The 24548-nt window shown below is 32.2% G+C and overlaps 3 protein-coding genes and 1 pseudogene across 3 annotated transcripts; 2 read left to right on the forward strand and 2 right to left on the reverse strand.

Moving 5' to 3' along the window:
• The first annotated feature begins 4455 nt into the window (after nucleotides 1–4455).
• On the forward strand, nucleotides 4456–6027 carry LOC110644921 (stress-related protein). Its single transcript, XM_021797893.2, has 4 exons — nucleotides 4456–4642; nucleotides 4776–4820; nucleotides 4939–5163; nucleotides 5606–6027. The coding sequence occupies exons 1-4, from the start codon at nucleotides 4562–4564 to the stop codon at nucleotides 5789–5791; spliced, it is 537 nt and encodes a 178-aa protein (XP_021653585.2). The 5' UTR covers nucleotides 4456–4561; the 3' UTR covers nucleotides 5792–6027.
• An 843-nt stretch (nucleotides 6028–6870) lies between these two features.
• LOC110644915 (ATP-dependent Clp protease proteolytic subunit-related protein 3, chloroplastic) lies at nucleotides 6871–10937 on the forward strand. The gene is made up of 10 exons (XM_058143418.1): nucleotides 6871–6887; nucleotides 7152–7489; nucleotides 7627–7730; nucleotides 8230–8352; nucleotides 9204–9263; nucleotides 9619–9715; nucleotides 9815–9879; nucleotides 10149–10202; nucleotides 10291–10374; nucleotides 10484–10937. The coding sequence occupies exons 1-10, from the start codon at nucleotides 6871–6873 to the stop codon at nucleotides 10577–10579; spliced, it is 1038 nt and encodes a 345-aa protein (XP_057999401.1). The 3' UTR covers nucleotides 10580–10937.
• A 7004-nt stretch (nucleotides 10938–17941) lies between these two features.
• Nucleotides 17942–20595, reverse strand: LOC110644919 (60S ribosomal protein L7-2-like; annotated as a pseudogene).
• Nucleotides 20596–21467: 872 nt separating this feature from the next.
• Nucleotides 21468–24295, reverse strand: LOC110644916 (60S ribosomal protein L7-2). Its single transcript, XM_021797889.2, has 7 exons — nucleotides 24141–24295; nucleotides 23031–23215; nucleotides 22796–22893; nucleotides 22594–22651; nucleotides 22357–22436; nucleotides 22035–22137; nucleotides 21468–21951 (listed from the first exon to the last, which is right to left on the reverse strand). Exons 1-7 carry the CDS (start codon nucleotides 24211–24213, stop codon nucleotides 21736–21738), a joined length of 813 nt encoding a protein of 270 aa, XP_021653581.2. The 5' UTR covers nucleotides 24214–24295; the 3' UTR covers nucleotides 21468–21735.
• Nucleotides 24296–24548: the final 253 nt, after the last annotated feature.

The raw sequence follows: 24548 nt of genomic DNA on the forward strand, positions 1-24548 counted from the left end.
TTTTTAAAAATTATTTCTTAAATTTGTCTAGTTTTCAATAACAATTATTTATTTTATTTTCCTGTATTTAATATTGCATGAGTGAATATGATTCCTTTTATTATATTTTAATTTGATGTGTTAACTAACATGTGGTAAATTTTCAGAAGTTTCTACTATAGCTTGCTATTTTTAGTGAATTTTATAATTTTATTATCTTTTTTTTTTTGTGAAGCCAGATTTTGACATCTTTTTTTGGATTATTTTTTTTTTTGTGCATTCCCAATGAGGTATCTCAGGCCTTTACACATTTTGCTCAGCCCAGACTAATCCCCTGTGCCAGCTTGTGGGTGCCTCGAAGGGCAGGATGGCTGGCCCCAGGTTTTAAAGCGCTCCATACACAACGCCCGGATCGAACCCGGGACATTACTTAAGGGAGGATGAGCCCCAACCGCTCAACCACACCCCTGGGGTTTTTTTGGATTATTTTAATGCATGAATTTGTGATTTATTTTTTTTTCATGACTCTAGGTTTTTTTCTGCATGGTTTTTAATATGGTTTTATTTTGTGAAATAAATTTATTTTGGTAAAATCTCAATTCGGCCACTTTTGGTAGAATTATAGTTTTCATGTCAATAGATTTTTTTTTAAAATTTACTTGTGTCTTAAATTATTTTTTTGTATTTTGCATGAGTCGAGAGACCCTAATAAATTAAAATGTCGTAAAAAGTTTGAGATTTGACTAAGTAACAATCTCTTAGCCAAATTCCATTGGAGGAAGAGCACAAATACCATTATAGCTAAAAATTTTACGTTAGTTTAAATTCTTTTTTTTTTTAATTTTTTATCTTTATTTATTGTGATGCATTTTATTTGATTCCCTTTTGTAATTTTTGCAATATTTTCTATTTAATCATTTAATTAATTTAAAGTGAGCAAAATCCTAAAAGTCCTTTTATAGATAAATAATATAATAAAATGGACCCATTAATGGATCAAGCTTTAAAGTGGATCAAGCTCAATTTAAAGCCTACAATGAAATTTCAAGACCTCTTGTATGAAGTTAATAAGCCTTAAGACCTTGTAATAGCTTTAAGATTTTTATTGGATTGTAATAACGCTATTTTTAATTTTTAGTTTCTTTTCTTCCTCTTCCTTTCTTTAAATTAGAGTTTTTTTCACTTATGCATATAATATAACTTAGATAATTAATTTTCAACTTACGCTTCATTTGGTAATTTAAAGTTAAATATTGTATGATAAAAATCTAGGAATATTTAACTTAGAAATAATGTATGTTTAGGTTCCTACAAAGTATAATTGTTTTAGTTAATATGCATATGGGGTAACTTGGCTAAATAAAAGATAATATACATGCTAGACTTAGTTTATTTAATTCTTTTACTTGTAATGTGTATAAAAATGAATTTTTATGAAATTAACTTGGTTAAATATACATGTTAGGTAAAATAGTAAATCAGTTAACTAATTTTAGCAACTTGGCAAGATTAAGAATTATGTGCTTGATTCCACTTGCTTGTATGAATAAGATGTGTGTGTAAAAATTTAGCTTGCATAAATGTGTATTAGGGAATTTAATGAAAAAAAAGCAATAAAACAAGCTTTATGAATCATTAGTAAATGTTGATACTTAGTTCTTAAGGTAAGTCCAGATAAAAAGGATGCCTAACATATTTTCTCTTTCGTACTTACTATTTTGAATATAGGTCATTGGGTTCATGGTAAAAGAAAGGCATGTCCCTTTACAAAGGTAAATTGCTATTTAATTTCCTTCTTATTAATTTGTCCCGGTTATTACCTGGATGATAATTCTTTTACTCTGCTTTCTTGGAGTTAAAATTTAAAATCGTGGTAGTGTTATGGAAAGATAATGCTCAACCAATTAAGGGTATATGTAACTAATCAAAACAATTTATAATGTGATTTGTCCATGTAATTATTTGTAATACTTGAAGTTTTGATATTATTAATAAATTTATAATTTTCAAAAAAAAAACTTGTTTATGTAAACATTTTTCAATAAAAATATTTTTTAGAAATAAATGCTGAAAATAATAAAAAATATTTCTTGATGGTTCAGGTATAATAGAAAGTAACATTTTTATTTATATTTATGATATTGTAAAAAATATTTAAGTTATAAAATTAACTTTGTACGTGAAATACAGGAAAAAAATATATAAAATAATAAAATTGTGTTGTGTTAGCTCCCACAAGTTAACTATAGGTGATGAAGGGAAAATAGAAAATCAGGGTCAATAATTGGCTCGCTACAAGAAATGTTAAAAATAACTACGAAAATTACCTAGTACAGAATTTCGTTGGTAATTTACCGACGAATTACCGATGCTTTACCGATGAAAAAGAGAAATAAAATTTAAATTAATTTTTACTGATGAAATTACCGACTAATTACCAACCAAAACTTTACCGACGATGTAATTTCGTACGTAAAAGTGGTGCCTAACATTAGCGACAAATTAGCGACCAAATAATAAAAATAACGACCAAATGTTTCGTCGGTAATTACCAACGAAATGCTTTTCGTAGGTAATAGTAAGAAAAAAATAGAAAATAAAATTAAAAAAAAAAATACCTACGAAAAATTTTTCATCGGTAATTACTAACGAAAAGTTTTTCGTAGATAATATTAAGAAAAAAATAGAGAAGAAAATTTCTAAAAAGCTAAAAAATTTTACCTACGAATTTTTTTCGTCGGTAATTACCAACGAAATGTTTTTCGTAGGTAATATTAAGGAGAAAATAGAGAAGAAAAAATATAAAAAACTTGAAAAAATTTTAGCTGCGAATTTTTTTCGTCGGTAATTACCAACGAAACGCTTTTCGTAGGTAATATTAAGGAGAAAATAGAAAATAATTTAAAAAAAAATACCTAAGAAAAATTTGTCGTCGGTAATTACCAACGAAAAGTTTTTCGTAGGTAATATTAAGATAAAATAGAGAAAAAAATTTCTTAAAAACTAAAAAAAATACCTACGAAAAAATTTTCGTTGGTAATTACCGACGACAAATTTTTCGCAGGTAATATTAAGGAAAAAATAGAGAAAAAAAATTATAAAAAACTAAAAAAATTTACCTACGAAAAAATTTTCGTCGGTAATTACCAACGAAAAGCTTTTCGTAGGTAATATTTCGGAGAAAATAAAGAAAAAAAATTCTAAAAAACAGAAAAAATTTTACCTACGAAAAGTATTTTGTAGGTAATTACCAACGAAATACTTTTCGTAGGTAATATTAAGAAAAAAATAGGAAAAAAATTTTTTAAAAGCTCAAAAAATTTTAGTTACGAATTATTTTTGTCGGTAATTACCGACGAAACGATTTTCGTAGGTAATATTAAGGAGAAATTGAAAATAAAATTTTAAAAAAATACCTACGAAATATATTTAGTCGGTAATTCATCGGTAAATCACAAAAAATGTGAAATTTCCACATCGTTTGAGGATATATTGGAGAGTAGTAAATTTGTTTATAAAAGGAGAACTACTCTCCAACATAAAGTAATTGTGGTATAGTCACATATATGGAGCCTACGTTGGGCCCCACTAGTAATTTTTTTTAAGTCAATTAAATCTTAAAAAATTATAAATTAAAATAATTAATTATTAATATTTAATTAAAAATTAAAAAATAAGAATTTAATTTGAAAATTTTAAATTAAATTAAATTTTAAATTAAATTAAATTAAATTTAAAAGTTAATTTAAATTAAAAAAATTAAAAATTAAATTAAATTAAAAAGTAATGACTAAATTAAAAAATATTAAATAAAAATTAGCTACGAAAATTTGTTTTCGTCGGTAATTACCAACGAAAAATTTTGTCAGTAAATAGTCGGTAAATTTTGGGTTTGTTTTCGTCGGTAATTACCAACGAAAAATTTTATCAGTAAAATCTCCTATGAAATTATATACAAAAAAATTTAAATTTACCTACGAAATAATTCGTTGGTAAATTTAGCGACAGCATTTTTTTCGTCGGTAAATTTAGCGATAATAATTTTTTCGTCGGTAAAAATTACCTACTCTAGTATTTGTGAACGAAAAAAATTCGTCAGTAATTCGTCAGTAATCACTGATTATCTAAGAAATTTCAGTATATTTGATTGGTAATTTTCGTAGCTATTTTTTTAATTTCTTGTAGTGGCTATAGCTTGCTTCAAAATTAAAACTGAATTGTTCTAAATTGAAATTAAAATTTTATTAATTAAAATTCATTTTGAATTTAACTAAATTGAAACCTTATAATTTTATAGACCATTTAAATATTATTATTTATGAATAATTATACTGAATGAATTGATAAACCAATAAAGCTGCAAATTTCGGGGGGGAAAAAACCCAAAAAAACAGAAACACGTTTTCACACACTGTTTCATCATAGCCGTCTATTCCCATCAAGTTCTGGGCCTTCTTTCTCTATCTATAATTGGAGACGTTTCGTTTCATTTTATGTATGGGGGCGGGTCTCTTTTTTCAAACTTCAAGTACTGTGTTTTGAGTTTTTACCCTCCGTTTCTGCAAAAAAGAACTTTTCAATTATGGCAAGTGATCCCTTAAAATCTGACACAGATATAGCTGAAGAAGCCGTAACTGCAACAAGTGCTGTAGAAGGCGTGTTGGTGGGAGCTCTCAAAATTTCTGTTTGCATTTTTTTTTCCCGTCATTTTTTATATTGTTTCATGCAATTGTTCTTAGATGCAAACCAAATTTACTTTTTTTTTTTTTTGATAATTTGTCCTGTGCATTTTTCAGGGCAGTAGAGGGGATATTGCAAGGAAAGCTGCCGACCGCTTACTTGTATTGACTATGATTCCTTATTATATTCAATTTTATGCGCTGATTTTGTGAAATAATTAAATATTTGGTTCATTTACTGAATATTCAAATTAACATGCTCTGAAATTGAATTATTTAGGGTAATAAGGAGGAAGACAGTCTGAAGTATTTGCTATTTGTGCAACTGTCTGCAAGTGTTGCCGTGTTTTCTCTCCCAAAGCTCAACGATTATGTCAAGAACAATTCTGGTCCACTGAAGCCTGCTATCCAGACTATTGAGTCTACGGTTAAGACCGTGGTTACACCTATCTATCCTACGTTTGAGGATGTTTTCAATAAGGTTCTCAAGTTTGCAGACAACCAGGTGAGTCTTTCTCTTCTATGTTTACCTTTTGTGTTTCTGGTATACATGAGGGAGAGGTTGAGGTTGGAAGACCTAAATGCGTAGTTGATAGGTTTTTGTTGGTTATTAATTCTTGTGTGAAATTTTAATTGAGTTTGGATTTAAACCAAAATAAAAATCATCTCTTCAATGCTTAATAAGTTATTCATGTCATTCTTTTTTCCATTTGAGATTGGTTGCGCTTATACACAATATTTTTAGGAAGATTATTAGATACTCTTAGTGCATTGAAAAACAAAATTCCAAACAATTTTAATATTGCAATGATTAATATTATTCATTTGATGATATGGGGTCTTAATTGCAAACTATTTTGATTGAATATATATGTAATCTTGTCTTTCTTTGAATAAGCATATGGGATGTTGAATGAAAAATTGAAAGTTTTTTCACATGTTTGCAGATTGATGCAGCTATCACTGTTCTTAATCCCTATATTCCCACAGCTGTCAAGAATCTGTATACCCACCTTCATTTATTCGTTTGTGTTTTGGCTTTGGCATTTCAAATTTATAAGAAGATGAGTGCTTCTGGTTTGGGAGAACTTTTGGCATTCCTCGAGCAAATTATTAAGTTCCTTGGAATTTAGGTGCCACACTCTGCACCAATTGCTTCCAACTGAGCAAGATGATGATGCGCTCAAGAATGCATGTTGGATTTGATTATATATGTATTGTGAGCTTTTTCATTGTACTTGTCCTATGTATTCAGACTATGTTTTCAGTCGTGAGTTATGAATGTTCATAATGAGAATAAATGGCCAATATCTAATTATGTATAAATTTCAGGATTTAATTGAGATCTAAAGATTTTGTTGAGAAACAATGAGTTAAAACGATAGAATATTAGTATTTCTTTTGTTATATATTTTATCTGAATTTATTCAAAACATAGATGGATAAAATGAATTAATATGATAAATTCGATACGTATTTCTAAAACCTTTCATAAATTAAAAAATAAGTTTGTGATTAGAGTAAATATGTTACACTGTGGTGAATGATGAGCATTTAAAGTATAATGAATAATTATATTTATCAGAGAGAGAGTGTATGTACCAAATATTAAATATAAAATGAGAGTGTGATATGGAAAATAAAATAAGAGAGTGTCAATTAAGATAATTTGATATATAGATGAAAATGCTGGAAATGCCTCTTTCTTAACATATATAATTAAAAAATATATATAATTTTTAAATATTAATAAAAAGATTGAGTTGAATGATAATGAATATCCATATAATTGGCTCTCATGAGTTTAGAATTAAGATTTAAGTGTTGTAATCCATTCAAAATTAATTTATCAAATTTGTAATAGTTCTACAAAGTTCATTCTATTGATTCCTTTTCAATTTTTATTTTTAAAATATACCTCTTAATAGTTGATTATCGTCAAATATAACATACAATATGACATTTTTGAATTTGATTGATGGAAAATTTATGACTGAGTAAAAATTAGAAAATAAGAGATTTAAATAGATAATTACAATTTTAACAAAAAAAAAATCATAATATGGAAATCATATTGTTAAATATAATAATTAAAATTTAAAATAATTTCTTTGAAAATATCCTTTCCCAATTAAAAGGAAAAAGAAAAAAATTATCAATAAATTTTAATTTAATAATATTAAAATCATTTTCACAGTTATAAAATGTCAAAATGGAATACCAACAATGGTTAAACGATAATAATAATAATAATAATAATAATAATAATAATAATAATAATAATAATAATAATAATAATAATAATAATAATACGACATCGTTACAATGCATCCAATTTCATTGGAATGAACCAGTGCCACGTTTCTTTTTTTTTGAAAAAAAAAAAAAACAAACAAACAAACAAACAAACAGTCAGTGCCACGTTTGGAAGGCCGCAATCTCAGCAACCTCTAATTCTTTCATTCTCCAAACAAACAGAGGCCTTTAGCTCAGGTTGCTAGCTGCAAGAGCTAAAGCAAAACGCAAATCGCCAGAAGCCGTGGCTACCTTTTTTCGAGCTCTACCAATAATCTATTCAGTACCATCTTCAACTTCTAATTCCCAATCAATCAAAAGAAGAAATCTCATAATTAATTGCGGCTCTTCAATTGGTGCAAGAAATTCAGCTAAAATTCCTATGCCCCCAACAAACCCTAAAGACCATTTTCTCTCAAAGCTCGCTTCTGTCGCTGCCAATTCGCCCGAAAAGCTTCTTGACCGACCGTTGAGTTCCGATACGCCGCCGTATCTTGACCTATTCGACTCTCCGCAGCTCATCGCCACCCCCGCTCCTCATCGCCACCCCCGCTCATGTAAGCCCCTCTCGCTACACTCTTCGAGCTGATTATTTCGTTTAGGTTTTATTTTCTGGTTTGATAATATGGGATGGAAAATGTTCTTTTTTTTTTTTTTTTCTCTCTGCTGAATTAGGTGGAAAGATCAGTGTCGTACAATGAGCACCGGCCGAGGAAGCCGCCACCGGACTTGCCTTCATTGCTTCTCCATGGGAGAATAGTTTATATTGGCATGCCTGTAAGTACTTTATTTTGCCATTTGGCTTTAGTGGTTCTTAATTTTTTTTGCTGATATTGCTTTGCACACACGCACTTCTTATGCTGACGAAAATGCACTCTGTCAATTCATTTAGTTGCTGGGTACTTTTTATATATCCTGATTTGGTGAAGAATTAGCCTTATGATTACATCTAGTCAAAAGATCTTAATGTGCTTGAAAATGCCATAATAGCTGTGATAAGGTCTTGATGTCTGATTTCTTCTCTGTTCTTGTTGTTATTTGTTATTCTTGCTATTTGGCTTTACCTTTAGAATTATTATCACCTATGGCAAACTACTTCATTTTGTTATCTTTGTAGTCTGGAACAATATGTATTTACTTGCTTTAAGGTAGAACCAATTGTTAGTCCAAATTTACAAGAATTTTGATACTAAGCAATATGGTTTATGTGTTTTCGTATTAACTTGTTTGAGCAATCCATTCAACATGTTAACATTTGTCTTATAGTTTCATTCAGTTGGTGCCTGCTGTCACAGAGCTTGTTGTTGCAGAATTGATGTACTTGCAGTGGATGGATCCCAAAGAACCAATATATTTGTACATAAATTCCACGGGAACAACTTGTGATGATGGTGAAACAGTAAGATTATCATTAGACATTGGAATATGTCATCGTACATCTGAAATGAGATAAGTTTGAAGGATATGTGTTCTGACTCCAGTCTCCAATATGGAAGTGTGTTTTTATCTTGCCCTTGCCCTAAAACCCATGATGGTGGGAGCCTTGTGCACTAGGCCGTGCTTTTCTAATTGTTTGTAAACATATTGTATGTACAGATAGCCTCTAGCATTGGAAAATTCTGATTCGCTGAGAGTAATTCAGTTTGGATATAATTCCTAATGCTGAGTCAATATCCATGACAATGCTAGAGGTTATTGTTTATGTTGAGGGTTATTATTTTCTTACAAAATGCATCCAACTATCTAGTTGCACATGCTGATTCCAGTTGGAAATCAGAATCTGCAGGTTCATGAACATTGAACATTGTGAACCCTCAAGCAAGCCACATGGAAAATGCAAATGATGGCATATTTTCTTATGACTGGGTGCCACTCTTCTGCTTGCTTGAAAGGTTGTAGCACTGCAGAAGATGTACCTTGTTGAGCCCTGAATCTAGCCTCCAAAACACTTGTTTGAACTATCCCTGATGATGTTGGCCTACACTTAACTTGGGGTGAACTTAAATATCTCAGTTTTTTATTTTACAGTGGAAATCCTTTACGGACTATGAAAGCCATTGATATGTGTTATTGGGAGAGTCAGCTGTTTGACATGGTAACAGTTCGGTGTTGTGTAAATATTTCAATTAGTATTGAAACATATTAGAGCCAACCTAATGATGTAATTTGCATGTTGGCATATATATGAGTCTCCTTTGACTTATTTATTGATTCTTTACATAATTATGAATTAAAAATGTTACTTTTCAGGTGGGAATGGAAACAGAGGGTTTTGCTATTTATGATTCAATGATGCAGTTAAAAAATGAGGTGAGTTATCATTTACAAAATTATTTTCGTCTCTTGTATTTTCATTATTTTGGTGGTGATGGTATCAAAGCTGGGTGGCTTATTTAGTTACTTGGTGATGGTATCGATGATAGAGGTGAGTAAATTGTTATCCTTCTACTTTGTTACTCAATTCTGAGCGCAAATTTTTGAAGGCAGATGCTTTAAAATTTATCCTGTGGGTGCTCCTGGAATTTTGTTATCGAACAGCAGTCCCACTGAAGAAAATCAGCTCTTAATTATTTGATTTTGTTTCTTGCATATGAGTGTGAATGTATGCTCGTGTGCTCTGTCTTACATTCTTTTCTTTTTGACTGGGTTTTTGTTGCTCAAGCAGATACATACAGTTGCCGTTGGAGCTGCTATTGGCCAGGCTTGTCTATTACTTGCAGCAGGAGCAAAAGGCAAACGGTTTATGATGCCACATGCAAAAGGTACGAAGCAATCACTTCCAAAGTTGCAATTAATTTTTTTTTATGCATTTCATCCTATTTTTTCTTGAAAGCTAAGTGTTCTTTGAATTTATATTTCAGCCATGATCCAACAGCCTAAAGTCCCATCTTCAGGATTGATGCCTGCAAGTGATGTTCTTATCCGTGCAAAAGAGTTTAGTTAAATTCTGGAACTACAGTTTCAAGGTCAACTGGACAATGTTGTTCGTATTTTCATGTTATTAATTTTAGTGATATAAATTAGAATCTAACCATTTCTGGTTTTTAATTCCTTCCCATTTATGCTGTTGGTTTGAATATAAGTTCATCACTTCCTAGAAGCCTTATCCTAGAGCCCTGCAAAGTGTGCAACTGTAAAATAAATTGAAATTTATACTTTTTGGACGTCTTCTTACTGGCATAATAGTTTTTGCAGGCAATAACTAACAGGGATACCCTTGTTGAACTTCTGGCCAAGCACACTGAAAATGTGAGTTTGGCTTGTTAGCTCTCTTTGATTATTTAATACAAAGTGAGCTGGATTTGGTAACATGTTGAATAACTTGATTTTTCCTCAGTCTGTAGAGACTGTAGCTGACGTAATGAAAAGACCATTTTATATGGATTCTAGAAGAGCTAAAGATTTTGGGGTCATTGACAAAGTAAGTTCATATGTAATGCTCATATTTGTTTCTTACATGCTTTGTGTGTTCCATTTCCTGAAATGGTTTTTGCATGTCAACTAATCCGATGTGCAAATATTGCATCCAGATTCTTTGGCGTGGTCAGGAAAAGATAATGGCAGATGTTGTCCCTCCAGAAGAATGGGACAGGATGGTTGGCATTAAAATTGCAGATCCATTCTAGCGTTGCTTTAGAACTAGCTGTAATGCTAGTTTTGGTGCAGCTCCATGGGAATAGGACTCTGTCTGGCGTTAAAGTTGCAGATACAATAGTTTTCATTCCTTTCTGATGGTGTAATGTTTTCATGGGAATAAGCTTTTTCAAACAGGTTGTAATGCTGGTTGTGGTGCAAAGGTGCACCAAGTTATCATGGATAAAGCTAGATAGGGCGATATTAAAGACCTGTGAGGAAGATGATTTACTAGAGGGGTGGAGATCCTTGTAGTGGGAACCATGAATTTTACCTGTAGCTTTCAAAAATATTAGTTCTGTAAAATTTTATCGATGATCTTAAGGTTAAATCATAAACCGGTTTCTGATTTATGTTTCGCAAATTAGTGAAGATGCGCACGGAGTTGTTTCAAGTTGTGGGGCAGAGGTGCACTAAGTTATCATGGATAAACCGGACGTTGTAGTTTCTGGGGGTCCTGATTTATTTTAGGGGTGCTAAATGGGCGTATCAAAATGGATTTAGTTATGGATGAACAATTAATACATAGCCATCTCTTCACAAGAACAATAACGTTCTGAAATACTTGCATTCATAATTGTTTTAGTAAAACAGCAGGGGAAATTAGCCAGATGGTGTAATTTAAAAATTAAATTACCGAAAGGGGTGAGGAAAAAACTATTTATCAAAATGCCGTATTTTTAATGACGTAGAGGAGAGAGATAGGCAGACTCAATAATGAGTAGCGATTAAGGATCAATTTATATTAAAAAATCTCCTTTGGGACTTAAATGTAAAAAAAAAAAAAATTTAAAAGTCAGATGCAGTTGGGTGCTACTCATACTAGAGTCTTGCTGCACTTAATAGTATAGATTCTCTCGTTTTACGAAAAAGGTCCCGTTTTACAAAAAAGTAGCTGGGTGCTACCCGTGATAACGTCTAGCTACACCTCATTTTACGAAAAAGGATCTCGTTTTTCGAAAAAGGAAAAAGCAAAAAAAAAAAAAAAGTAGGCAGCTGCTACCCATGGCAATGTATACCTACCACAGACGCGCCAGCTAGACGCTACCAAAGGTAGCACCCAGCCTAGTTTCGCTTGGCATCAGAACCAGCCCCTCCTTTGCATCAAACCCGTGTAGCGTCAGAATCAGCCCCTCCTTTGCGTCAGACCCGTGAACCGTGGAGTCCTGCTGCAGATAAACGCGCATAATAGTGGCATCTAAGTCTATTATTTATACCACCCTCCACCACTTCCCCCACAACCCATTAGCTATAAAAAAAAAAAAAAAAAAAATTCAACCCTACTATGCTCTCCCTCTAAAATTTTGCTATAGATCAACTTTGTGTAAGAAATTTAGTAATCATTTATTTGCTTCCTTCTCTTTGATTATAGAGAAAACAAAAAGTAAATAAATATATTTAGAGTTAATTTTTTTATTATTTATGCTATATAAATATTATATAATAATATCTCTATCTAATAATATCTGATATATTTTTTTATATGCTAACAATATTTCTCTCTCTCTCTCTCTCTCTCTCTCTCTCTCTCTCTCTCTCTCTCTCTCTCTATATATATATATATATATATAAATTAAAGCCCATTGAATTTTGAGATAATTTTATTTTAAGATAATTTTTATGTTATTATTAATGTCAAATTTTTTATAAGTGAATAGTTTAATTTTTTTTATTATTGTTATTAGATAATATTTTTATAATAAAAATGGCTGTAACATAATTTTTTGTAATACTCTAATATCTCTCTCTCCCTCTCTTTGTCAGTATCTCTTTCTCTCAGCTTGTAAAAAAAGTAAAGTGCAGTGCATTTTGAGGTATTATTTTAGTTATTGATATTATATTATAAATTGTTGTAGTATAATTTTTTATGACCCTCTAATCTCTCCCTCTCTCTCTCTCTCTCTCTCTCTCTCTCTCGACCTATAGAGAACTTAAAGGTGCAGTGAATTTTGAGGTAATTTTTTATTTTGAGATTTTTTTTTGTATTAAATACTAACTTTATAAAAAAAATTAGTATAATATAATTATTTATAATACTGTAAAGAACTACTGTTTATTAAAATTCGTAGACACTGTAAAAGAAAATAATATTTTGTAAGTCAAACAGTAAATTTTTTTAATTATTGTTGTTAAATAATAATTTTATAATAAAAATTACTGTTATATAATTTTTTGTAACACTCTAATCTCCCTTCTCCCTCTCTATTTTTCTATCAATATCTCTTTCTCTCAGTTTGTAGTGAAAGTAAGTTTCGGTGCATTTTGACGTATTTATTTAATTATTGATGCCATAGTACAAATTGTTGTATTATAAGTTTTTATGATACTCTAATCTCTCCCTCTCAATGTATCTTTCTCTCTCTCTAGCTATAGAAAAATTAAGGTGCAGTGAATTTTGAGGTAAATTTTACTTTGAGCTAATTTTTTTTATTATTCATATTACATTTTTTTTTAATTATTGGTGTTAAATACCAATTTTATAATAAAAACTTCTATAATATAATTTTTTATTATACTGTAAAAATAAAACTACTACCGATTAAAATTCCTGCACACTCTAAAAAAAATAATTTTTTGTAAGTGTAAAAGTAATTTTTTTAATTATTATTGTTAAATAATATTTTTATAATAAAAATAACTGTGTTGTATAAAATTACTGTTGTGAATCTTGAGGTAACTTTTATTTTGAGGTAATTTTTATTATTGTTCATGTGATATTTCTTTTCACATATGACATTTTATGATTATTGTGAAAAATTTTTAGGTAATATTTATTTTGACATTAATTTTTGTATTATTGCTGTTATATGAACATCTAAATAGAAATTGATATGTTAGATGTAAATACAATACTGTATTTGTTAAGTTTTTTTATATAACGTGTTATAATAGATATTAATAGATTAAAAGACTAATAATTAGAGTGATTGTTTGTTCATTTATTTTTTTAATAGAAGAGTAATAATACGGTGCGGTGAAAGATTAATAAGTTAATTATTACCCTTAATAGGAATGGAAGGAGAATAAATGCACAGTCGAAATTACCTGCAGCCAGGTCCATCTGATCCTTCAATACTCAGACACCAGAGACTTCATCGGTCAGAGTCTATCTGGAAAGGTACAATGCAGGAAGAGGTAATAACTTGTAGAAGACATGCAGATGTTCTTCACTAGGATGCCTCTCCACAATTGATTGTTCCTCATTTGACGGAAAGTGATTTTATTGGAGTATCTCGAATGAGATTTTTTGTATTAGATTGGCATCTCATATCAGCTCTAATTGAAAGGTAGAGACCTGAGACTTACACATTCATGTTGCCGATAGGAGAGTGTACTATCACTCTAGAAGATATCGGCATAATTACTGGATTGCCTATAGATGGTCATGCAGTAACTAGCAATTTTAGATTGGATTGGTCATTTGTTTGTGAAGAATATCTAGGCATAAGGCCACCTCCACATGTATTTAAGGGATGTGGATTATATATGTCGTGGCTTGTAGGTTAATTTAAAGCTATTCCTGAAGGAGCTGATGATGCCAATTTACTTATACACGCACGAGCATATATAATTCGTCTAATTGGAGGTTCACTTTTCAATGGCAAATCAAACGCTCGTGTTAATTTGATGTTCCTACCATTGCTTGCGAATATGAGACAGGTTGGGCAATATAGTTGGGGTTTAGCATACCTTGCATATCTATATATGGAGCTTAGTTGTGGATCAGATCCTGAAACTAAAGAGATATCTGGTGCCCTTTCCATCCTACAGATTTTGGCATGGGAGAGAAGTAAGACAGTTACTCCATCATTACCAGATCCAGCACCACATGATAATGCTCCATTGGGTAGTAGGTACGCATGTTAGTATTTATTTTTTTTATATGTAATACAAAATTCAAACATTTACAAATTAAGAAATAAATTTATGGGTTACTTTGCAGGTGAAGTAATATGCGACAGGTGACACAGGTTACCACGCATGTATTAATTCAAATGAGAGATAATATTGATAGAATGGCGGATAATAATGTAAGATATATAATAACATATTTCTATTAAATTAATTATAAGAGTTAATCTTATTTTCATGATTTTCATCTAATAACAATTTTTTCTATGGTTTATATTTGCAGTTTATATGGGAACCATTCACCCAGGATGTACTAAATGGTTTGCCTAAGTATTGCATGCAAGGGGAGGGTGTGTGGCGAGCGACGGTGCCAATAATCTGCTTTCACATTGGCACCAACCTGATAGGGTATTACGGCAATTTAGATTGCAGTAGCCGATTCCTCGGCCCCCTCGTCAAACAAACGATCTGCATCAAACTTCACTGCGACAAGGTGACGGTGACTGGGCAACATTTCATGCCCAATGTATTAACAGATGGAATAGACGCCACCAAGTCATTATACCAGGTGAAGCTGCTACGAGGCCACTCCACCATCATTCTCAGTACATGGAGTGGTATCACAGCGTGTCTAGACGATGGATCTCAGTAACAGGAGCTATTATAGGTTCTGTGGTAAAGTATCATTTTTACCTTTGTTTCTTTAACAGTGTATTTGGTTATTAAGTAATAAATTAAATGTGTAATTTTATTATATTCAACATTGTGTTTCACAGAAGGATGGCCTGGAAGAATTGCTTATTACATTAGAAGATCCGTCCACACAGAATATTACATATAATAAAAGATTAGTCCTAAACATGCTTCGAGCCCTGCAGGAGGAGAAGTGTCTTATTAATCGACAACCACTATATCCAGATCTGGCTCCACCAACGCATGTTTTTGGGGAGTTGTTAGAAGATCCACCGATTGTGCAATCGCAGCAACAATAGAGAAGGCGTAGGGGTGGACAAGCAAGACAAAGGAAGCCATCTCATCCGTCTACAACACCAATAACTGAAGCGGTGCCACACCCTATATTTTACCATCCCTTTGATAGTTTTGATGCTAGGGCACAACCTCCTACCTAATTTCCCGAAGCTGGTCCGTCAACATCCATTCCAACATTCACTGAATATTTACAAAGCCAGAACACGGATTGGACCCCTGGTCCATCCATGCAAGGCCCTTCTGGACAGTGGATGCCTTCATCCTCACAACATACGATGCAACAAGAAAGGACATCATTCGAGTTCATTCCAACTCAATATGAGATGACACCATTTGATGTAATATTCGCCCTTTTCTCTCGACCATACACAGATGTACCTTCGACATCACGATATGGATTTGATGTTGTAGAAGCTTCAGAGATGTATTTTGCACCTCATGATTCTGGGCTTGGGACTTTTGCATCAGTGGTGGGACTCTTTGGGCATTATGAATCTGGTTCAATGCAAAATGAGGCAGTCCATCTTCAAGCATACAACAAATTGGACCAGAACTTCAACTGATGTCGACACAAAATGTTGATGAACATGAAAATCAAGAAGAACATCACAGACATGGGAGGTAGGCTAGTGCGTTGCGTCATGCAGGACAAAAGAGGCGTCCAGGATGTGGCACGTGACCATTTTTTATTTTTATTTCTTTGTAATTTATTTAGTACATGTATAAAATACGTGTCATAAATGACATTGCTGAAAAAATTATGCATTTATTATAATATCTAAAATTATTTTTAGTGATATCTTTAATTTTGCAAACGTAAACTCTATTTATAGAATAATGTATTTATAGATATAATAAACATAAGTCTCAAAATTTAACTTAACCATCAAGTACGTAGTTATTAATTTAACTAAACATTAATTCACATAATCGTCTCAATCTTAGAAAAAAAAATTTTCATCAACAATCTAGTACATAGTTTAAATATATATATATATATATATATATATATATATATATATATATATATATATATCCATACAATAATTCATACAGTCCATACTTATGAATATTATGACTAGGCAATTTTCTTGTAATGTCTATATATTTCATCTTCAATTGTACGCTTGGCAACTTTAAAACTTCGATGACTTTTCAGTTGTCTCATATATTCATATAATTGAAAATAATTATTTTCAAATTCTTCTCGCGCATGGACTGCAATAACATATTCAAACATAATATAAATATGACAATATAAATAAATTTACAATTCATTTTAAGTAACATAAAATTATGTTATTCAAAATTATAATATTATTTTTTCATTTTTTTATTATTTTATTATCTTTTTTACACATAAAATAATGTTCTAAACCTAATAATTTTTCAAATTTAAATTTTACAACATAATATTTAAATTTTATTACTAATATTTTTTAGTTTAACTAATACAAATTATTAACTATACTATTATATAATATTTAATTTTACTACAAAATTTTAAAAATATTTTACTAATACATAAATTATTTTCTTTAACATGAAATTTATTATTACATATCATTAAAAAAAAAACATAAATATATACACTACACATACCTTAAAATGTTGGAGAGAGCTGGTACTTCAAATGGTTGCTCAAAATATTATACAGTGAATAGTGCATATGCATGAAACCAGTGCAGGAAATGAGAGAAGTTGGGTTAGTATATATACAGCTACTAGACGCTATTATATTTAGAGACTACCAGCGGGACAGAGGACCAGTTAGACGCTACCAAAGGTAGTGTCTGATGACAGTGCGTCAGCTGGGTGCTACTAATGGTAGCACCCAGCTGTTTGACTCTTCTCTTTCAACAAGTGGTGCAGATTTTAATACTGTTGACTGCAGCTAGATGAGTAACATCCAGCTGCCAACTCTCTTTCTCAAACAGTGTGAGATTTTTTTTTGCAAAATGAGAGAATTTGTACTGTTTAGAGCAACAAGACTCTACCATGGGTAGCACCCAGCTGCCCTTGCTTTTTCCTTTTTCGTTAAACGAGACATTTTTTCGCAAAACGATAAAATATTTCCTTTTTCGTTAAATGAGACATTTTTTCGCAAAACGATAAAATATATGCTGTTAAGTGCAGCAAGACTCTAGTATGGATAACAACCAGCTATATCTGACTTTTTAAATTTTTTTTAAAAAAATTTCAGTCTAAAGGGAGATTTTTTATTACAAATTGGTCTTTAGTCGCTACTCATGATTGAGTCTATCTGTCTCTCTCCTCCACGTCACCAAAAATACCCCTTTTGATAAATAGTTTTTTCCTCACCCCCTTTGGTAATTTAAATTTTAAATTACACCATCTGGGTAATTTCCCCAAAACAGCAAAGCTTCACATTCCCAATGACTCGGTCCACTGAGGGGTAACTTCAACATCACTTCACGGCAGAGTAACCATGCAGATCTCTTGTTTCAAGCAGAAATAAATAATCATGAAATTCCAGGAATAACGCAAGTAGATCAACTAATATGCAATGCAAATTGGAAAGTAATTAAATAGTACATCATCAGAATTTTTGGAGCAACTCAAACAAGGTAAAGAACATAATGTTTTAGTTGGGAAGTACTCTCTCAAGTCTCAACAATTAACGGTGCCTGCAAAACTCTCAAGTCTCTTCTCAAGACCAGAAACCAAGATGACTAAAGCAAAGATAATAGGATCTAATTCATCCTCCTAATGAGCTCATTGATGTAATCCTCACGGTTTCCAGCATCGCCACCCTCCACATAATGGTTTCTTTTCTTCTTCAAACCTCCAGATGGTGCGCTCAGTTTAAATGGCCACAGAAAGTTATTTGCCTCCTTGAAATGAGGCCCCACAGTCATGATCTCATGAATCAAATCTTCCATGCAAATAATTCCAAAATTTCCCAAAGCCTGCACATACAGAAAGTCATACATCAACATGGAGACAAACACAACAATAAAAGAGACGCAAATCAACTGATCAGTAAAAAGCTACCTGTTCAATGATGGAATTATCAGTGAGACCAATCCTCTGCTTGTTCAGCTTTCCATAACCCCTCTTATAAATCAACTCTCACACACTTTTAAGATTTGGATATCTGCAGAATAACACAAAAATGTATAAACATAAACTTAGGCGCATAATAAAAAAGTTGTTGATCAAAGAACTAGTCTTCCCGTGGAAATGATAGAACCTATGCGAGATTACAACATTGATTCAAAAAATGGCTGAGTAGCAAGGAAACGCATGTCAATCTGCTTCATATATATGACGGATTAATTTAGCTTACCCATAAGTCACATATGGTTCAACCTTGTGCAGCATGTTCATGGTTGCTTTGTTCACTTTGAGGAACACACCATTAAATATCTGTCACAGAAATTTTAAAGATTTAAGAAACTTTGAGAAATATATGCATGGCATACGAATCTCAGCCACCAACATCAGCAGCAAAACAACTGCATAAAAGAACATTTTTATTTCATTTCACATTTTATTTATAATAGAAAATGTCAGTAATAAGTACCTGTCTTAGACGCAGAAGTTGCAAAATTTTCCTTGTCTTTGGATCCATTGCATTGATACTGTAAAGGAACAAAAAAAAGGATTTTTAGGAACAAAGATACTGTAAAGGAACAATAAGGAATTCTTAAGGAAAAATAAAGCCCATCATTTAATACAGAAATATGATCATTTATGAACCAGGGATAGAAGGAAATTTCCACGAATATATTTTAGAGGTGGAAACTTTGTTACTTAGCTTACCCACAGATGCGAATGATGAATAGTAGTTTGGCTTCTGGTTCAACATAAAATCCTCCTTTCAATTTGGCCTCTCTTTTCAATCTTATCAACTCTCTTTCCTATAATATATATCCAGTGTAAAAGACAACATAACACAAAGATTAACAGAGAATAACAGATGACATTTCAATTGGACAACAGTGAATAGGGAAAATACTTTAGTTACACAATGTTTTGTTGCATACCTGTTCTCTATATTCTTTGCCATATTTCTCAGCCCTCTTGAAGATTATCTTTCTATTTTCAGCATTTTTTTCCTTCTTTGCCTTCAGTTCTTCGTTCTTTAACAAAGCCCACTCCTCATTTCTCTTCCTTTTCTTCAACACAGATTCAGGGATAATAGCCTCTGCCTTTGTTTCTTCAGCCATTTCTAATCATAAAAAGACAACCCAAGCTAGCACTGTTAAGACCATGAAAAACATAATTGAGAATTCAACACTTTATAGACTCAAATGACTATCTACTCCTTTTCCACAGAGGAGTAACAATCAATCATAAAAATGGACAAGACCATAGACAGTGAAACCTTCCTCTATCAATAACAACAAATAGATAAATTATGGAAGCTTCAGGATTCACTCATTCAATATTATCGATATAGCAAAAATTCAATTACGTAGATCTCATAAACTCAAAAACAATTCCATTGACAATCAAAGGAATATATATATATATATATATATATATATTATATTTGCTAAATGACCATGGGTAAACTACAAAGAGGGCAGTCAAGTAAGCTAATTGGCCCATAATTTTCCCCCCCCCAAAAAAAAAAAAAAAAAAAAAAAAACCATTTTACAAATCACAACTTAGAAGCAAGATCCAATTCGCTGTACAAAACAAATAACTTCAAAGTCCAAACAGAATCGCCGCCAGAATAGAACTAAAGAAAAGGAAACCTAGAATTGACTCTTTATGGTATTGCAAGCATTTGCTAGCCTAATGATTTTAATCATCAAACAAGAAACCTCACCCTCCAACAACAGCAACAGTGCATTAAGAAATAGTGCATCAACATCGCCATAAATACTCAAAAATTATCCCCAAGTTTGATACATTGAGAAAAATAACCTACTAAATAGCTAAGAACTCAGTGAAATTTCACAGAACATTGAGAAAACAGACGAACAGAGAATTAACTAAAATCACACAAAGCAACACAGATCAAACAAGAATTGAAGACTTACCGCCAAGCAGAGAACTGAACACCGGCGAAGGAAGAAGCAGGAGTAAAAAAGAAAAGGCTAATAAACACCAGTAGGGTTGTTATTATTTGGTTCGGGTAGGATGTTGTAAGCTCCTGAATTGATCCGAATAAATCAGCTCGGTTCGTAAGGATTGGAAAATTCAACTCGGTTCGGGCGAAGCAGCACTTTTATGGGCTGGGCCTGTTTCGATGGACCATCTTTTTTATGGCATAAATGAACCCAATAATATAACAGAGGCATTTGTCTCTTCTTCCCCTTTTTTCAATAAAATTAATTTTTAACTGGATTATTATAACTCAAAAAAAAACTTGATTATTATATATTAATTTCAATCTTTTCAATTAAAGATGTGTTATATTTCAATTAAATAATTAATTTTATCTGCATAAAGTATACACAACACGTAGGGCAATAATTAAATTGTTGGAAGCTAACCTGTTACAACAATGGTAAATGCTAACAAAATAACTGGTCAGGGATAGAGAACAAGGCCACTGAGCCTAACCCATTTGCAATCCTAAACTTGGCCAGCCAATCTGCTGCTAGTTTTGCTTTTCTATCGACAACTAAACATACATTCACAGAGATTTTGGAGCAAATAGAGAATGTTTTTAGTTATTGCTTCAATATCCCATCTCTGCAATGCCTTCGTGTGAAGCTCAGATATAAGTCTACTGATCAGATTCGAAAATTACCCTTTGACACCCTATGACTCTAATTTAACTGCCACTTGTACTCCGTGAAGCATTGCCCCAGCTTCGCCTTCTGGAACTGGATCGAGAATAGTTTCCATGGAATTTCGAAGTACCATATGACCTTGACGACCCAGACCTTTAATACCTATAGCCATTCTCACAGTAATGTAGGGTTTCAGTCTTGTAAAAGTAGAGAAGATATTTTTCAATTTATTTATTTCAATCATTTTTAAATAAATATTTAAGCGTATAACATTCTCCTATTTTTGCATGTAGTAACAACTTTGGCAATACGATCCTAGCCAGCATACAACAAAATATCTTATGATTCAACCAGAAATAAATAATCATGAAATTCCGGGAATAACAAAAGTAGAGCAGCTAAACCGCAATGAAAATGTAAACAAAAATGAAAAATAGTACATTAAAAGTTTTCAACTTCGGCAACTCGAAGAAGGTAAAGAAAATAATATTTTAGCCAGAAAGCACTCCCAATGCTTAGAGCCTGCATAACTCTCAAGGGTCTGGCTATTCTCAAAACCAAAAACCAAAACAACCCAAGAAAGATAATAGGATTTAATTCATCCTCCTAATGAACTCATTTATGTAATCCTCACGATTTCCAGCATCACCACCCTCCACATAATGGTTTCTTTTCTTCTTCAAACCTCCAGATGGAGCACTCAGTTTAAATGGCCACAGAAAGTTATTTGCCTCCTTGAAATGAGGCCCCACAGTCATGATCTCGTGAATCAAATCTTCCATGCAAATAATTCCAAAATTTCCCAAGGCCTGCAGATACAGAAAGCAATACATCAACAAGGAGGTACAAAAAAATTAAAAAGATTTAAATCAACTGATCAGTAACAAGCTACCTGTTCAACGATGGAATTATCAGTAAGAGCAATCCTCTGCTTGTTCAGCTTTCCATAACCCCTCTTATAGATCAACTCCCGCACGCTTTTAAGATTGGGATATCTGCAAAACAAGACAAAAGTGTATAAGCATAAAACCTTCATACAATTAGGCACATATGTTTGTTTCTAGAAAACAAATTATTCATGCTGTGCTAGCATGTACAAAACAATTTCTTTATCAAATAACTGGTCTTCCAGCGGTAATGATAATAACCTCTGAAATTACAAAAAGGACCCATAATAACATGCTTCATAAAAATGATGGATTAACCTGACTTACCCATAAGTCACATATGGCTCAACCTTATGCAGCATGTTCATTGTTGCTTTGTTCACTTTGAGGAACACCCCATTAAATATCTGTCAGATAAATTTTAAAGATTTAAGACACTTTAAGAAATATATAAATGATATTAGAGTATCAGCCACCCACATCAGCAGGGAAACAACTGCATAAAAGAACATTTTTATTTCATTTCACCTTTTATTTATAATAGAAAATGACAGTAAAACATACCTGTCTCAGACGCAGAAGTTGCAAAATTTTTCTTGTCTTTGGATCCATTGCATTGATACTGTAGAGGAACAATAAGGAACTTTTAGGAACCAAAAAAAAAATGCCATCTTTTAACAGATAAATATGATCATGCATGAAACAGGGATGGAAAGATATTTCCACAAACATGTTTTGAAAGTTAAAATGTTGTTAGCAAGCTTACCCACGGATGCGAATAATAAATAGTAGTTTGGCCTCTGGTTCAACATAAAATCCTCCTTTCAGTTTGGCATCTCTTTTCAATCTTATCAACTCTCTTTCCTATAATATGTACCCAGTGGAAAAAAACATCATAACACAAAAATAAAAAGAAAATAAAAGGTGTCATTTTAACCAGAGCACAATGAATAAGGAAACCACTTCAATAGTTTAGTTACCCAGACAGTTTTGTTGCTTACCTTTTCTGTGTATTCTTTGCCATATTGCTCAGCCCTCTTGAAGATTATCTTTCTATTTTCAGCATTTTTTTCCTTCTTTACCTTCAGTTCTTGGTTCTTCAACAAGGACCATTCCTCACTTCTCTTCCTTTTCTTTAACACAGATTCAGGGATAATAGCTGCTGCCTTAGTTTCTTCAGCCATTTCTAATCATAAAGAAGCAACCCTAGGTATCAATGTCAAAACCAAGAATAGCATAATCCATAACTCAACACTATAAAGACTCAAATGACTATTTACTCCTTTTGCAAAAAGAAGAGTAAGCATGAACCACAAAACAAGGTAAGACCATAGACCCTTCATCAATTAGCAGCCTAAAAGGGGTATGTAATGGAAGCTTCACAGTTCACTCATGCAATATTTTCCTAGCAATCATTCAAGTATATGGGTCTCACAAGCTCTAAAGCAAGTCCACTAGCAACCAAATGAAAATAAAAGCCATTTCAAATTTGTTAAATTAACCATGGCCAAACTAAACCCATAATTTAAGAAAAAATTAAAAAAATAAAAAGAATTAGAAGAATAAAAGAAACATTTTTACAAACACCACCTTAGAAGCAAAATCCAATTTGCTGCACATTAAAACAAGCAACTTCAAAGTCCAAAATCCAAATAATATCACAGCCAGAATATAATTGAAGAAAAGGAAACCTTAAAGGGAAGGGTCTACAATTCCATGGCAATGGAGCATAGTAAGCATTTCAGCAAAAGTAAAGCTGAAATAAAATCAAAATAACCATTGCCTAGTAATATAACATAGTTAACATCAAACAACTAACCCTCAAAAGCTCTCAAGCATTTGCTGGCTGAGTGATTTTAATTATCAAACTAGCAACCTCACTTTCCAACATCAACAGTACATTAAGCAAATAGTACACAACGTATCCATAAATATTCTCAAACAATAGCCATATCAAACAGATACTTTCAGAAAATAACCAAATAATTGATAACAGCCATGCAGAATTTCACCAAATTATTGAAAAAACAGAAGAACGATTCATCGAACAAGGATTAAACGAGAAATGAATATAAAAGAGCAGAATCAAAGTACAAGAATTGATGGGTTACCTCCCTGAAGCACAGAACTGATCAGCGGCCAACCTGAGGAGCGCGAGATGAAAGGGTGGACGAAAAGGCTCATAAATACTAGGGTTTGTATATATTTGGGTCGGGTCGGATTGGTCTGTTTCCTGAATCATCCCGATAACACAGTTAGGTTTGCGAAGGTTGGTGTCGGTTTATGTGCCGGGCAAATTCAATTCGGTCGGGTTACTCTAAATGCTCACATCATTTTAATCGGGTTGAGGGAGCTTTGGGCGTTGGGTCTGTGCTGCATTCGAATGCAAAATTCAATTCGGTCGGGTTACTGTAAATGGTCTGATCAGAGGGAGCCTTGGCGTTGGGCCTGTGCTGCATTAGAATGCCATTGCTACGTAAAATGGACCAAGAATATAACAAAGCTCCTGCTTTGCTGGA

Source organism: Hevea brasiliensis, chromosome 3, assembly GCF_030052815.1.
Source record: "Hevea brasiliensis isolate MT/VB/25A 57/8 chromosome 3, ASM3005281v1, whole genome shotgun sequence".
NCBI classification, from domain to species: Eukaryota; Viridiplantae; Streptophyta; class Magnoliopsida; order Malpighiales; family Euphorbiaceae; genus Hevea; species Hevea brasiliensis.